The 16,245-nt window shown below is 39.7% G+C and overlaps 1 protein-coding gene across 8 annotated transcripts in view; it reads left to right on the top strand.

The window, feature by feature from the left end:
• SUCLG2 (succinate-CoA ligase GDP-forming subunit beta) overlaps positions 1-16,245 on the top strand; it is a 482,508-nt gene that overhangs the window by 163,074 nt on the left and 303,189 nt on the right. For all 8 annotated transcript variants that reach the window (XM_023249935.2, XM_045051842.1, XM_023249939.2 and 5 more), the window contains exon 9: positions 733-875. In XM_023249935.2, coding sequence (XP_023105703.1) covers positions 733-875 — 143 coding nt within the window. The remainder of the gene's footprint in view (positions 1-732; positions 876-16,245) is intronic.

The following is a 16,245-nucleotide window of genomic DNA, read 5'->3' as shown; positions in this document are numbered from 1 at the left end:
TAAGATGTTAACACATTTTGGTTCTAGTTTTAATGATCGGGTTGCTAGTGAACATTTCTCATATTAATTTGAAGAAGGAACAGAGGGATAGGAGTATTATTTTGATGCTGTCATTTGTTCATTTGTTTTGTGAGTTTATCCACATAACCTATAAATATGCGTGGTTGAGCTGAGTGTAAAAAAGCATGGAGTCCTATTGAAGTTGGGACCCCTGTGGTTCAACCCCAGAGGGATGCCATATTCAAAGCATATTCTCAGCAAGCAAAAAATTAAATGAATTCCTTTTTTTTTTTACTCAGGTCTCTTAAAGGATATTAAAGACAATGCAATTCATAGACCCAAGCAACTTCTTGTAGCCTTTCTTCTCTCTTTCCAGGTTCGTTTGAGTTCTGTATTTTTCCAGAACCCAAAACTCCTTCTTCTACTACTAGCTCAAATTAATCAATTATGCAAACTCTTCCCTTTTATCTGTTCGCCAGATTGATTTAATTTGTTAATAAACCTGTCTTTGTATCCCCAGGTCTTTTTTTGTTTATTTTTTTGTTTGTACATTTCCTGACTCTTTATCCTAAAAGTCTATGAATTTATCTGATTGAACAGGATTCTAGGCAGGACAGATTGGCCTGGTAGTGACAGGGGTCTGTCTCTGGCAGTATGGGCGAGGGAAACCATTCATGCACCCTTTCCTGTTGCCAAATTGATCTTGTTGTGTGTGCCATTTGCATTCCACAGTGAATGGTGCTGGCCTTGCCATGGCTACTTGTGACATCATCTTCTTGAATGGTGGGAAGCCAGCCAACTTTTTGGATCTTGGTGGTGGAGTAAAGGAAGCTCAAGTGTATCAAGCCTTCAAACTGCTCACAGCCGACCCTAAGGTAACCTGTCGTTGCAGGCAGATCGCGTCATGTTCTGATTTTTCACCATCAAGAGCCACCTCTTTCCTACTGCTAAAGGATAATAAGCCAAACATTTATTTTGTAGCCCCAGATGCAAATCCTGCCTTAGATCTGATTGCAATACACAATGATTCGACTCGTTTCAGGTGAAAGGCTAATAAGTACTCCCAGGATCCAGTTTCAGCTTCTGTGTTTCCAAAGTCCTGGGAGATAGGAGGAAGTAAAAAAAGGGGGTAGTGCTCCAGACAGGGAAACACCGGTTGGTGTGAAACATTATTTGAGTAATTTATCCTGAAGCGATTAGTCCCATTCTTCACATGACTTACAGGACTCATTCTCAGATTCCTTCCATAAAGATACCGCAAGTATTATCACACGATTGGAGACAGAAGAAAATTATAGAATTATAGAAGTGTATATGACTAGAAAATAATAACCCCACATTCTTCTGTATGCTTTTAATTTTCATCGCTGATAGTTGTATAGTTTACAGCATAGGTACTAGGTAGCATATAATATTGCTTTATGACCCTCTTTCCTTAACTAGAGTATAGCTATCACACCCATGCTAGTGTATAGTAGGTATTCCATGAACATTTTTTGAGTTAAAATACCAGTATGCTTTGTTGGAACTGTAGGTACTCAGTAGTTTATGACAACAAGGTTTAGGTGGACGTTTGTTCCGTGGAAAAAACTAACATGTTTTGAACGTCTGATATATACCATTTAATTCTCTTAACAATTCTGAGTTTAAACTTTCAGAATCATTATGTTTATACTGTTAGAGTATCTGATACATTCTGTTCTTTTTCATGTTTTTTTTTTTTTAGTGTTCATTTATTATTTAATTTTGAGAGAGAGTGAGTGAGCAGGGGAGAAGCAGAGAGAGAGGGAAAGCAGAGAAAACCCCAAACAGGCTGTGCACCGTCAGCGCAGAACCTCACATGGGGTTAAACCCATGAACTGTGACATCATGTTCTGGACCAAAACCAAGAGTGGGATGCTTAACCGCCTGATGCACTCAGGCACCCCTCTGTTGGTTCTTAATGTATCTGAACACATGGGAAGTCTGAACCATCACTAAGAACAACAAATGAAAATGATACCAGCTTTAATTTTTTTTTAATTTTTAAAGTTTATATTGAGAGAGACAGCAAGGGGGGGGGGGCAGAGCAGAGGGAGAGGGAGAGAGAGGGAGAATCCCAAGCAGACTCTTCCCAGTCAGTGCATATAACCCAGTGTGGGGCTCAAACCCATGAACCCTGAGATTGTGACCAGAGGCGAAATCAAGAGACAGACGCTCAAGCAACTGAACCACCCAGGCACCCCCATATTGTTTTTTAAGAAATGTGGTCTGAACTTAATATGGAAACTTCTCATAAATAAATGTACCAATAATAGTCTTTTGGTTCACAACTATAAAATTTTGTCTTCTATTTTCATTATGACTCAGATAGTTGCTAACCTTATGTTTTTGCTAAGTCTTTCCCTTCTGATTCATGAAATAAATGGTAAGGTATTATCAGCTACTTATTTTCAGTTTTCCAGTGCTATCCAGGAATAACAAAGTCATCAAAATCCAAAGTCGCCCAGCCATGAAGAATGTGTGTGCGGTTGGTTTTTCTGTTTCTATAAGTACCTTGTTTCTGTTGGTTAGGTAGGAATATTGTCAGTGGCTTCCTACTTATTAATTTATTTATCCCTTCTTATTCTTATTTTCTAAGGGAAGCATCATTTTCCTTCCAGAGATTTTCTTATCAATTTAAATCTGTAAATACCGTGGACATAACTCACACACAGCTTTTTAAACTGCTTGAACCACAATGTACTTAGAGAACAGGGCAATTGTAATAAAATAGAACTTTTAGTGTCTACTGAAATTCGGTGCTAAGAATAATAGAGTGCTATCGAGGGAGTAAATCTACCAGGACAATCATTGCATTATCTTTGGAATATCTTTTCTTAGTAGCTGATCTGGAATTTTAATTTTGTAACAATGCAGGAGGAGAAGGAAAAATCACTTGCAGAGCCATTTTTTAAAACAGTCTCTTAAAAATTTTTTGACTTTGCCCTATGGAATATTTTCAAATGCTTGGAGTATTTAAACTTTTTTGAGATTGCCTGTCATCTTGGGTAGAGAAAGATATGTGGGAGTTATTTTATTTTTCTCATGCTATATCAGGAAAATGAATGCACAGCCCATCTCACTGTAAATTTTCCAAATCTTGAAATTTCAAAGACAGTTAAAAAGCATAGAAATGTAATGGGTATTTTCAATCCTGGCATTGTTTCACAGATTTTAGAGAACAGAGGCTAAAAAATAGTATAGATGAATTGATTTGATTTTGCAAGGAAACTGGTTACAGTTCTGGCTGTAATTATTTCAAGTAGAACCCCATTCAGCTGCCCAGAAGAAAAGAATCCCAAAAACCCAAAGCTGATTATTACAAAGGTATTGATTTTCTCGTTGGATGTAAGGATTAGTCAGTTGAAGACACTGAAATTCAAAATTGAAAAAGGCCTTTTGTTGCTAAACTTGAATCAACTGATAGTAACAACTAGTTGTTTGCCATCTGTATAAGCTAATTCTTTTGATCAAGTAATAAATGTCATCATTCGAGAACAATATTGTGTGTTGACATATATTTCTACACATAATGTCAGCCATAGAGCTGAAACTTAAATTTATTTTGCCTATTAGCCCTAATGCTGACATTCATCAGGACCCAACACAAATGCCTTTATAACTAATGTGTTCTTTATTTGTTTGTAATATATATGAAACAGAGCTCGTCTGCCAAACTAAGACAAGAGTCTTTTCAAGATAGCTTAAAAAACTGAATTCACATTAAATATTTTATAATTCCCTAGTTTTCTAGTTGAGCTTGAGATGAGAGTTGAAGAACAATGTAGTTTGTTCTGTTGGTGGTATAACCTGATCATCATTTTTAACATCCAGTATGGTAAGCCCTAGGATTCTTAATCCTAAGTAGTAAAGATCACATTAAATAGGAAGTAGAAGTAGGGGTTTGTGGTAAGTTATAAAGAATTTGAATAAACTTGAGGGAAAAATCCTCCAAGGATTGTGTTATCCTTAAACTTTCGTTTTCCTGAGTCATACTTTGGCTTTTACTTCTAATTCTAAACTTAGAATTCCAAAGGTGTAGAAAATGAGTACAAATGACATCTGGAGTATGTAAAACATCTTGCATCAATGAATAATAGGAAAAGACAGTTGACCGGAATCTCAGCACTCACCCCAACTCTTTTGGCCAAAGTTAAGCAAATCTGTTGCCCTCTGGAGGACTGACTTTGAAAAGCGTTAGTGTGGGATTGACATTCCTGAAGACTCCTCACCTGATATGTCCCTGTGCTTCCTGGGTTAGATCCAACTTAGAATCGTGTTTTCTTTTTTTTTTTTTTTTTTAATTTTTTTTTTCAACGTTTATTTATTTTTGGGACAGAGAGAGACAGAGCATGAACGGGGGAGGGGCAGAGAGAGAGGGAGACACAGAATCGGAAACAGGCTCCAGGCTCTGAGCCATCAGCCCAGAGCCTGACGTGGGGCTCGAACTCACGGACCGCGAGATAGTGACCTGGCTGAAGTCCGACGCTTAACCGACTGCACCACCCAGGCCCCCCAAGAGTCATGTTTTCAAAGCTCTTTGTTTTTTAATTTTTATTTCTCTTAATATTATTTTTTTGATTCCAAGTATAATTAACATAGTGTTTTTCAAAGTTCTTTAAAAATCCAGGAAGGGGGAGCCTAGGTGGCTTGGTTGGTTAAGTGTCCGACTCTTGATTTCTGCTTAGGTCATGATCTCGCATCTGTGTGGAACCTGCTTGGTGTTCTCTCTCTCCCTCTTTCACTGCCCCTCCCCCTGCTCATGTGTGCACATGTGCACGCTTTCTCTCTGTCTCTGTCTCTCAAAATAAATAAACAAACACTAAAAAAAAAAAAAAATCCAGGAAGAAATGTGCTACATAAGCACCAAGTACCAGTTCAAAAAGGAATGGAAGGATTCTTAGTGGGATTCTTGTACCAGACTGCCCAGGTTCCTGTCCCACGTCCCATCTTTACTGCTTATTGGTTGTGGGAGCTTGAGCACGTTATTTAACTTGTGTATATCTCACTTTGCTCTTTTATAAAGTGAAATTATAACAGTATTTATTACCTCTGCGGGTTGCTTGCTTGCTTTATTTATTTATTCAAGTATTTAGAGCTTAAATTTCTTGAAGTTTTTTAAATTCAGATATAACTGACATGTAACATATAAGTTTAAGATATATAATGTGTTTATTTGATATATCTATATGTCACAGTATGATTACCACTGTAGCATTAGGTAACACCTCTATCATGTTTCATAACTGTAATTTATTTTTTGTGGTAAGGACATATAATCAGAGAATCGCTTATTACATTAACTGAGATTATACATACACATTTCCCATTTAAAGGAGGAATAATTTCATATGATAGTGTCATTTAAAATTTTTAATAAATTTTCATTGAAGTATAAACTTCATATAGAACAGTATGTAAATCGTAAGTATATAGCTTGATGAGTTACCACGAGGTGAACATACTGGCAGCCAGATCATAAAATAGAACATGACCAGTGTTAGGGACTGAATGTTTCATGTCCCCCCAAATTCATATGTTGAAATCCTAACCCCCAATCTGGTGATATTAGGGGGTGGGCCTTTGGGAGGTAATTAGGTCATGAGGGTGGAGCCTCATGAATGGGATTAGTACCCTGGTAAAGGAGACCCCAGAGAGGTCGCTCACTCCTTCCTCCATAGGAGGACAGATCTAAATGATGGCCATTTCTGTACCAGGAAGTGGGCTCTCATGAGACCCTGAAGCTGCCGGTGCCTTCACCTTGGACTTTGGCCTCTAGAATTGTGAAAAGAAATGTTTGTTGTCGCATCAGTCAGTCTATGGTAATTTGTTAGACAGCCTGAACAGACCAGTACGCCATCTCAGAATGGGTACCCCATCTCAGAAGCCAGTGAAGTACCCCCACGCCATACTTCTACCCTGCTTTCCCCTGAAGGTAACACAGCTATCCCAACTTCTAACGTCGTAGATTTTGTTTTGCCTTAACATAAGTAGGGTCGTACGGTGTACATTCTTCTGTGTTTGCCATCTTTCACTTAACTTTTATTTGTAAGATTCATCTACATTTTATGTAGCAGTGGTTCACTGATTCTTCCTGCCGTATGCTGTCCTACTGTGTGACTCTGCCAGAAGTTTTCATCCTTTTCTGTTGATAGGCATTTATGTTATTCACAGTTTTGACTGCTACGTTGCTGCGAACATTCTCATACATGTCCTCTGGAGCACATTTCTGTGGGATATATTTTTGGAACTAGGATTTCTGGGTTATAACATACGCGTGTCTTCAGCTTGAACGGATGCTGCCAAGCAGCGCTCCAGATGTGCCAGCTTTACACTCTGGGAACCGTTTATGGCAGTCCCAATGTGTCTCCACACCCTTCCCCACCCTTGGTGCAGTCCAGCCTTTGCGACTTTAGTCATTCCAATAGACGTATGGTAGCTTTCACTGTGGTCTAATGCCTTTCTCTCATGGCTAATGAGGTTGAACACCTTTTCATATAATTATTACTATTAGGATAATACTCTTTAAACTTCTGTTAACCTTGTCTGTAAAGTAGACATGAAAATAACACCCCAAAGCGTTGGCTTTCAATATCAGCAGAGATAATATATGTGTGAGTACTTGGCAAATATTTCTAAAGCACAAGGAAAACTTTCGTTTGTGTGGAGTTTAAAAAAAAATTTGAATGTTTATTTACTTATTTTTGAGAGAGAGAGAGACTGAGATACAGCACAAGCGGGCAAGGGGCAGAGAGAGCAGGAGACACAGAATCTGAAGCAGGCTCCAGGCTCTGAGCTGTCAGCACAGAGCCTATGTGTTGACTTTTTTTGTTTTTTAACGTTCAATTCCATAATCATTTCTGAGGCTTAGATTTATAATTATTGAAACAAGAGGAAGTAAATGCTCATCTTTGGGATAGGAGGTATCTGAAACAGATCCATTAACACCAGTGTTACTGTATGGGTTGTTTTGAAGTTGATGAAATGGGTAAACAGTTCAGTAGTTTGCAGTGATTCTCTGTTCAGACGACCAAGAAAACACAACTTAATCGAGGGAGGATTAAATTCATATCTGCAAGAACCACAGAATATCATTTGGTATAAATTTGAAAAGAGCCCAGCTATTTTAGCTCTGTGGTATGTGATTCAAAATTGTTTAGAATTTGAGGCTAGAGAAGTAAAAATGCATGCCATATTTTCAGTATCAAATGCCTTTTAGCATGCAAATGCCTTCACTTGTAATAAATATGTGCTGATATTAATATGTGCTACATGCCTCACGTACATATTGTTGATCATCATACATTTAGAATATATTTAAAAACAAACCACAATATCCTCTTCTTCACTTATTCACATGTTTATATCAGAGGCATGAAGCAAAACTCATTTCATTACAGACCACTTGTATTTGCTGAAATACCTTATCTGCAGGGGAATATTTATTTTTGGTGGGTAATAGAACTCTTGTAGAGATTGATTTTCAAATGTAATACCCAATACTTGACACAACACGAGCATTATTTTTGAAATAACTCCCCCCATCCCTGTTCTTACAGGCCTCTTTGAAAACAAATCTAAAAGTTGGAAAGAGTAAGTCCAGGCAGCCATTCTTTATGGTGATAGGCTGCCTGGTAGTCTAGTCTGAGAAGGATAAAAATGATTCTGTGCTTATGAATTTGTAACCTGTCACCTGGTTTCAGCCCTGTGCAGGGGAACACCGTGTATAAGCTGGAGAATGGAAAGCTCGCTACCTTGTTCTCATTTCTCTTTGTTTCCTCCAAGTGCTTTTCCTATTGTGTTGCATTTCTTTCTCTGACGTCCAGTTGATCCACATTTCCAAAAATGTCTTGCTGTCCTTGTCCAACATGCACCTGTTCCATTTTATCGGCCAGTACTACGCAGTAAGAGCTGGGTCCTGGGAAGGCCGTCGGTTCTGTATCTTACCCAAGACCAGTGTTTCTGAGAGCTACCCCTTTTCCACGCATCCCTAATGGAACTCTCTAAATCTGTTTTCATGCTGCCTGCTGACATACTGTCAGAAATAAATCAAAAATAACGTTTTTTACTCTTTGCTCTGCTTCTCAAAATTCAAATTTGGATGTGCTTTGTTTTGTTTCATGGTAAGTAATTTGAAGAATTTTAAGACTTGGGGATATTTTAGTAAATTTTATCATTGGTCCCAACATGCTCATAATTGATTATGAATCCTGTATGGAGAAGCCTTTGTAGATGTTAAACAGAAATGAACCACTAATAAAGGTACAATGTCACCTAGATTGGAAATAATATATAATTATTAGAAGAGTTGGGGATATTTTTTCTCTTAATGTTACTGCACTGTGAAAAGACATGGTTCAGTTCAACAGTTAAGAAAATAGTGCATTTTCTAACAATGCCAGGATTAATGTCAGGTATCTCTGAGTCTTAAGAATTTTCCTATAATGCTAGACTGATCAAGCATCTGAAAGTTTCACTATTATTATTTTTGAGGTATTGTTTTAGAATCCAAATAATGCCTGGTGGGAGAATCACTAGATGTAGGGAGTAACTTGGGAAAATAATTCAGGAGAACAAGGTGAAGACCCTTTGAACTGGGAAGGGTTCTGGGTCCTCTCCTTTATAGGGGTGAGCTGTAGTCTGGTGGGATGAGCCCCACTGCCTTCAGAAGGTTGAAGACACTGTGAATTCCCTCTCTACCACCCTCCCACCCACTGCCAGAGAACTAGGGGTTAGGAATGATTGTCTTGTTCCTAAATGAACAACACGTCCATGTGGGCTTTGCCGAAGAAATTGGCTTGACTCAGAGTGGCTCGCAAGATAAAAAGTGTTTTGTCTTTTTTTTAAGGCTGTTTTATTAAACAGCATCCCCATTTTCCTAATTATTAAATTAGAGAAACATAAAGTATAGAAAAGTACAAAAATAGATCAAATTACATTTATATGCACTTTTACATTTACTTAAAATGAATACACAGAGTAGTAGTATTTTTGACAAAACTGGTATCAGTATGATTGACACTCTTATGTAGTCTGCTTTTTTCCACTTTTTACCTACCTTTTCCCCTGTCATTGTACAGTCCTCTGCAGCATCTTCGGGAGCTGAATAGTATTCACTTGTATGAACATATAAATTTACTTAACCAGTCCTCTGTTATTTGGTATTCAGGATGTCTCTCCCTTAAAATAATGCTGCCGTAACCTCCTTGTACTCTTAACTTTACGTACACTTCAGATTACTCATGTAAGATGAATTCCTAGGGGCGCCTAGGTGGTTCGGTTGGTTGAGCGTCTGACTCTTGATTTCAGCTCGGGTTATGATCACACGATCGTGAGATGGAGCCCCATGTCAGGCTCCACACCGGGTGTGGAGTCTGCTTAAGATTCTCTCTCCCTTTCCCTCTGCCCCTCTCCCCTGCTCACATGTGCATTCTCTCTCTCCCTCTCTCTCTGTCTCAATCCCTCTCAAACTCTCTCAAAATAAATGAAATAAGATGAATTCTTAGAAGTAGGAGGCTAACTATGTATGAAGATTTTAAGGTTTTCATACTGACTGCCTATTTGTCACCACAGTAGGTAGAAGGATGTAGAAGGCTGTTGTCAATGAGAGGAGTATGCACTTGGCTGTTTAAAGTGGCCCCGTGTGTAGTGCCACAGTGCTGCCTGGTTTTCCTAAGTCATGTCTACTATGATGGATCTTACAGAGAAAATATATGTTAGATAAGCTTTGTTCAAGGGTGAGTAAAAATTCAATACGAATGAATTAACAGTATATATGAAGTAAGGTATCCTCAAACAGAAACACAGAAAACAGGTTATGCATTGCTGTTTTGATGAAAACGGTGTGAGGCTTATGGGAAACTAGCCCTTGGTTTCCTCAGGAGCAGTGGTTCGGTATTTGCTAACTCAGTGTTCGCTGAAAGTTGATAGACCGTGACTACTATGGATAACGAGAATTGCCTGAATAATGTTTTGGCTAATTATGGATGGCTCTTCAGAGATTATGTGAAAGAGCTGCTCCATTTTATCTAAGAAAGGACAGTCCGGAACCCCTAGCCTGAATGTAAAGTCAAAAACTCTTTTCTTTTCCTCATTTGCTTTTATATGCTTCCTAAAGGGAAGGAATTTGACTATGAATATGAAAACCTTCAAAATATGTCAGTAATGATATTTTAGACATATTACCTTTATGTTTAAGGATTAAATGAATAAACCTTGAGAAAATTTTAACTTAATTTTTCCACTATCCAGGTAAGAATGATTTCCTTACACATGTAAGTCCCTCACTTTATGCTTTTTGAAAGGTTTCTTTACATTTAAAAATTGATTATTTTTTCCACTTTTAGAAATTTGCATTTCCTACTAAAAGTCAGAGATTAAAAAAAATTGTCTCTAACTTTATTACCGTAACATGACCACTATTACAATTTTGTTAAATTTCCTTCCAGCATTATCTATACATGTCTTCTTTATAAGATTATAATTAGAATACCCTTCCTATTGATGGCCTTTAAAAAATATATCCAGTATTACATGATGTACATCCTCCAGTGTTGTTAGCTGGTCTCTCTCTTACTGTTAGTTTTACTAGCATATTAATAGTGGGCAGTGTGTGAAAGGCCTCTTGTTATTTAGAAGGTTATTTAAAGCTCAGCATTTAAAGTCATTTTCAGAAAATGTGTGAACTTTGTAAATCTGGTTTGCTAAAGTAGAGTACAGTATAGTTAACAAATGCAGTAGTAACAAGTGTGAAAAACATTTTGGTACAAAACAGACTTCTAGAACAATAAAAAAAAAAAAAAAGAAAATCAGCATTCTCTAGGGCTCAGCTAGATACCCCTTTAGCGTCTTATGCATTTACTACATCAGTGGACTACTGATCTTCCTTTGTTTTAATTATCACAGGGTTAATGAGTCATTCTTTAATATTTGATACAGTCATTTAGAATTGCCTAAATTCTGAAATACCTAAGAATTCCAAGTGTGGCCTAATGTGCCTTCCTGATGGCTGAGTTGAAGATCTTCCCTGTATCTTCCTGACATATCCGGTTCAGTGAGGTGAGACCGAGTCCAAAACAAGACTTGCAGAAGTTAGAATAGACTCACCTTTATTTTTCCTTCTCTTTCTTGCCAGCATTCTTCCTAAGAATCCATTGGTTTCTCTGTGCCTCTTCTGTCTTTGTAAAGAGCAAGACACTTTAGGCAAACTTGTTAATTAGGTGCCTTTTTAGTCTCTAGCCCTCATCAGATGCCACCTTAATGATAATATGTGATAATATGTCCCAGTCTCCCTTTTCTTTGGGGTATTTACAAGTTACAGTCTTTACCACTTAATCATCTCCTTTATTCATACATTTCTCTTTTTAAATCTTATAAAATCGCCTAGAAATATTCTCCCTCCCCCACCCCCCGCTTCTTGCTGCTGTTTCATTAAACTTTTCATTTGTTGCATATTCTTTGAAAATAGCTCCAAGTATAGTTTTGCCTTGAGTTTTTTTTTTCCCCTAGTGCCTGGTTTTGTCCTGTTCCACTATTATTAATACACTTCATTATTTCTAGCCACTCTAATAGTTCAGGGAACATAGTAGGTCCTCCAAAAAATGTCTTTTCAGAGCAAATTCATATTGACAGCGTGTCTCTTTCTTTCCATGGAAATCCTATGGCTCAGTGGTCTCAGTCAGCAAGAGAAGCATGATAAGTTAATGAGCTGTCCTTGTGAAACCATTTCCCAAGGTAGGTGCCAGTGCTCTATGTCTGGCAAGACTCTCATGGGACGGGACAGCCTGGTAGGGTCCATTGTCTAGAGCAAGACTTGCCTCCCCAGGGTCCAGGAAGCAGTGGAGGGAAGGTCCTCTTTGCAGAGGGTTGGGTGAAGTCCTATGCAGCAGCCAGACTCAGCAGCAGTCGGTAATAACAATACAGGAGGAACTGCAAGTGGCAGGGGCCCTTACCTGAAAGCAGGGTGTTAGTAGAAGACAGCAAGTGTGCCAACAAAGGGAGGCAATTTTAAGGAGTATTTAGGGAATTCTGTTAACCAGTAGCCAGTGCCACAGTCCCCAGGCTGTAGTGCAGGGCCAAGCTGCCTTCATACAAAGCAAAGCATCCCATACGCAGAAGCTTGGTTCTAAGGAGACTGGAGGGCCGGGCAGGCAAGTAAGGCAAGAATTCATCCATAGTACAAGTCACTGTGTCAACCATGAGGTTCACTAGGCTCGTTCCATAGCAAGAACAACTTTATGGAAGGAGGGGGGTTCCCCCCCAGCTTGTTGGGGCAGCTCCTCAGACCAGTTTATGAGGTCAGGACTAGTTCTCCAGACCAGAGAATGACTAAGCTGGACAGAAACCCATTCAGTGATATCAGCCAAATGATAATGCATGGTGTTAGATATGCCAGGCATTCCTCTAGACCCCGAATTGTAGAGCAGTGGGTGAAATAGAGTCCTGTTCTCTTGGAGCTACCATTTCAGAGTGGGAAAGATAGTTAAATCAGTGAGTAAATAGATACATTATACAAAACAAGTAAGTAATATACTGGGTGGTGGTACAAGGTTAAAAATAGAATTGAGGATGCCAGAAATTTGTTATTTTTGATTAAGTTTGTCCAAGAAGCCCTCTGATGAGTTTACCTTTGAGAAAGACGTGTCCTGACTGTTAGATGTGGAGTTTGGGTTTGTAGGCAATGACATGAATGCTCCCAGTGAGGGGAATCTGATCAATATCTGCACCTGTTGGAGGTGCCCTATGTTCCTTCATGTTTACTCACTACTACTTTTTTTTTTAATATATGTTTTTTAATGTTTATTTGTTTTTGAGAGAGACAGAGCATGAGTTGGGGAGGGGCAGAAAGAGAAGGAGACACAGAATCCGAAGCAGGCTCCAGGCTCTGAGCTGTCAGCACAGAGTCCCCATATGGGGCTCGAACTCACAAACTAGGAGATCGTGACCTGAGCCAAAGTTGGACACTTAACCGAATGAGCCACCCAGGCATCCCTCACTACTTCTTTACCTCAGTGTCCTAAGCCACCTCGCTTGCTTTATTATCAACTTAAAAAAAAAAAAAAAGAGGTTTGGTCCACTTGAACTTTGCTCTAATTTGGGTGGCACCTGTCTTCCACTTAGAGGTCCTTTGTGCATATCGATGGATATTTTATCTCCATCCCCAGGACCCTCTCCTCGGGATGCTCTGCTTCCAACTTTGAGGACTTACGAAACGGAGCACTTTGAACACACGTATTAGTTAGCATTCCCAAGGGGCAGCTGGCACAAATCCAAGTTAATTACTTTTCTTCCAGCTTATCTGTGAGTTCTTTCATTAATCGTTGTCCGTAAGCATTCTGGACACATCCCTTTTTCTCAATTAGAACTCCACTGGAGTATTTCTGAACAAACATTTAGGTGTCTGCTTTAATACTCAGAAGCCTTAGGATCATAAGTAGTGAACAGAAATCCATTTTGACCTTTAACCATTGACCTAGATTTCACGTGCTCGTTCATCCCAAATAGCACATGCCTCTGAGAGATATGAGTGACCTAGAATCTTCAGTGTGTCATTGTGATCCAAGAATGTGGACATTTAGTAGCAGATATGAGGGAGAAATGCCCAAATTTAGATATTTCTGATATTTTTCTGTTTTACAACCTGTGACTGTGAGTGGATCTTCTTGTCTGTTAAACTGAACTGCCAAATGATTAATCCAGATGCAGACGCTGCTGACCAGATTCTGAAAGAGAGGTGTTTGGTAATCAAATGAGAAGGGTAAACAAGGGAAAAGTAAAAAATACCCCCCCCCAAAAAAAAACGAGAACCTTTACTGAAAGCATAAATTCTGTGATTCTCTTTTTCTCTACCAATGTATCTTTAAAAGCTCTCCCTGTCGTAAGTTGCACCAATTTATTAAACAATGCAAAACATCTTAGGTAAGACAACAGGACAGAAATTTGAGCCTCACCATCATCCTAGCTTCCTCCCCCTAATGAACATAGCTTGTGATTCCGGCCTTCAGCGGGCAGTCATTGCCTGTTCTTTGATCACCTACTGTGTGTCAGGTCCCGAGCCAGTCAACAGAATGGGAAATCATCCAGCATTTAATGTCATTGGTTCCATTACGCTGTCCTTGTCAAGTCTTCCGGTTGTAATTACCCCTTTAAAGCAGAGGAAGACTTGAGCCTGATTGACAGATACAGTCCTTGCTAAGTTCAAAGAAGACCAGTGTAAAGCATCCATTCATACTGACATCACACCCTCTTCTCTGGGTTCACAGAGAAGAGTCTGTGCAGCCTTACCACTCAGAATGTGGGCCATGCACTTTCAGTGTTGACATCAACTTGAAGGCCGTTAGAAATGCAGGAACGTAGCTCTACCTCAGATCAGTGGGGTCCGGATTCGTGTTTTCACAGGATGCCCAGAGGATTCTCTGCACATTAGAGTTTGAGGGGGCACTGGTCCATAGCAGGGGGAGGCATACTGCGGTTCACAGCCAAACTCTGCCTCATGGGTATTTGTATAAGTAAAGTTTTATAGGAACACAGCTTTGCTCATTCATTTCCTTAAGCAGTTGAGTAGTTGTGACAGAGACCTGGCCCCAGTGGTCTAGGGTCGGCATGCTTGGAGTGTGGTATTGGCCTAGTGTCAGTTTGTATAGAAGCACCAGCCTATGGGCTGTTTTAGGTCTATAATAAATACAAAGACAGAATCAGCATCTAGAAACTTTTATTCCAAATTTCTGTGACATACAAGTAGAAGATCAATTTTCTAGCATTTCATATGATTGTGTTTTACAAAAACATCAGTGACTGTCAGGGCATTTAAGAAAAAATTGTCCTTCACCACAGATTATGTGAGAAGCACTGCTCTGTGAGTTTCAATGGGTACGTGTGTAAAAACCAGTATTGTAAGTGAAGGTGATTGTACAGGGTACATCTTGATGCTAAAGTGAGCTTTATTACGGGCTGCAGTATTCACATTGTCCTGTTGTTCTTTGCTCATCAAGCTTTGTCTTGGTTTCTTTGGTGATACTTCTCCTTATGGTCCTGGTGATGCCTTCGTTCGCCATCTGCATCCCCACTTGGATGCTCTCTTCCCCGCTCCTGCCCACAGAGAATGCTTATACCTGGCCCGGGCCCGTTGCTCTGCTGCATCCCTGGCAGAGGGTTGCTTTCAAGGGTGGGCACCTGGCAGAAGCCCCTCAGTCCAGCCAGAGGCTTCCCTGCTGCTGTTCTCATGACACTCATGCAAAAGCCCACCTGCCTGTGGGATCACAAACTAAAACAAGGTGGCCCAGGAGGCTCTAAGTATCCCTTTCCACTTGGTGACAGCATGAGTAAGATCCAGGAGCAAAGCTGTGCCATAGAGGCTCCCCTAGTCATAGGGCTTCATTCCTAGGGCTTCATTCCTGGGGCCTGGCTTCTCCAGTGGGTGGACCAGCAGGAGTGGCGTCACCTGGAACCTCTTTAGGAATGCAAATTCTTCGTCCACTTAAACCTGCTGAATCAGAAAGTCTGGGGTGGGGCCCAGCAGTCTCTACCTTAGCCAGCCCCTTAGGTGATTGTCATGTTTGAGGATGTCTGATGGAGCTCTGTTAGCATCCTCTGGCTTATGAGAGCTGCTTCAGCTCCCATCTCAGACAGGAGCCCTTTCGTTCTCTGTTTACCTTTCAGGTTAGAGTGACTCCTGTGCTGTGTGCTGTATGTGTTACTTGTACAAAACTGACAATTGGCCCCAGCTCACCCTTGTTGTGCCAGATAGTAGCCCGGGACTCCACTCGGTTGACACTGATTTGAATTTCTTTCTCCATACACTTGACATCCCTGTGTGTTTTAAGATTTTTATTCCCTTATTTCTGTGTCAGAATCTCTCCCTAAAACTCAGAGGGACTCTATCAGTTCTAAAGTGACTTTTCTATCCAAATGAGAATTAAGGATAATCTTCTAGTTAATAGGTAACATTCCTCAGCTGGGTTTGTAAATGCATTTTTCTGAAGATCAGTTCCCTCATGGAGAACTTTTATTTCCCTTCCCTCTAAAAGTAGGGAACAAAAACAAGTTGTATAATTTTCAAGTGACTTTCTATAAACTTTATGAAATTACCTCATCTTGAGCTCAGTCACTGAAGTAGATCTAGTTCATTTCTGTCCCGATTAAGTTACCATCAGCTGCTTCTTTTCACAAGAGATTTCCTTCCTATTATTGTTCTCTGTGCATTTAATCTCTCTGGGTACTTTTCTT

Source organism: Felis catus, chromosome A2 (genome assembly GCF_018350175.1).
Source record: "Felis catus isolate Fca126 chromosome A2, F.catus_Fca126_mat1.0, whole genome shotgun sequence".
Taxonomy (NCBI): domain Eukaryota; kingdom Metazoa; phylum Chordata; class Mammalia; order Carnivora; family Felidae; genus Felis; species Felis catus.
Note: the sequence above shows the minus strand (reverse complement) of the source record. Positions and strands in the feature narration are given on the sequence as shown.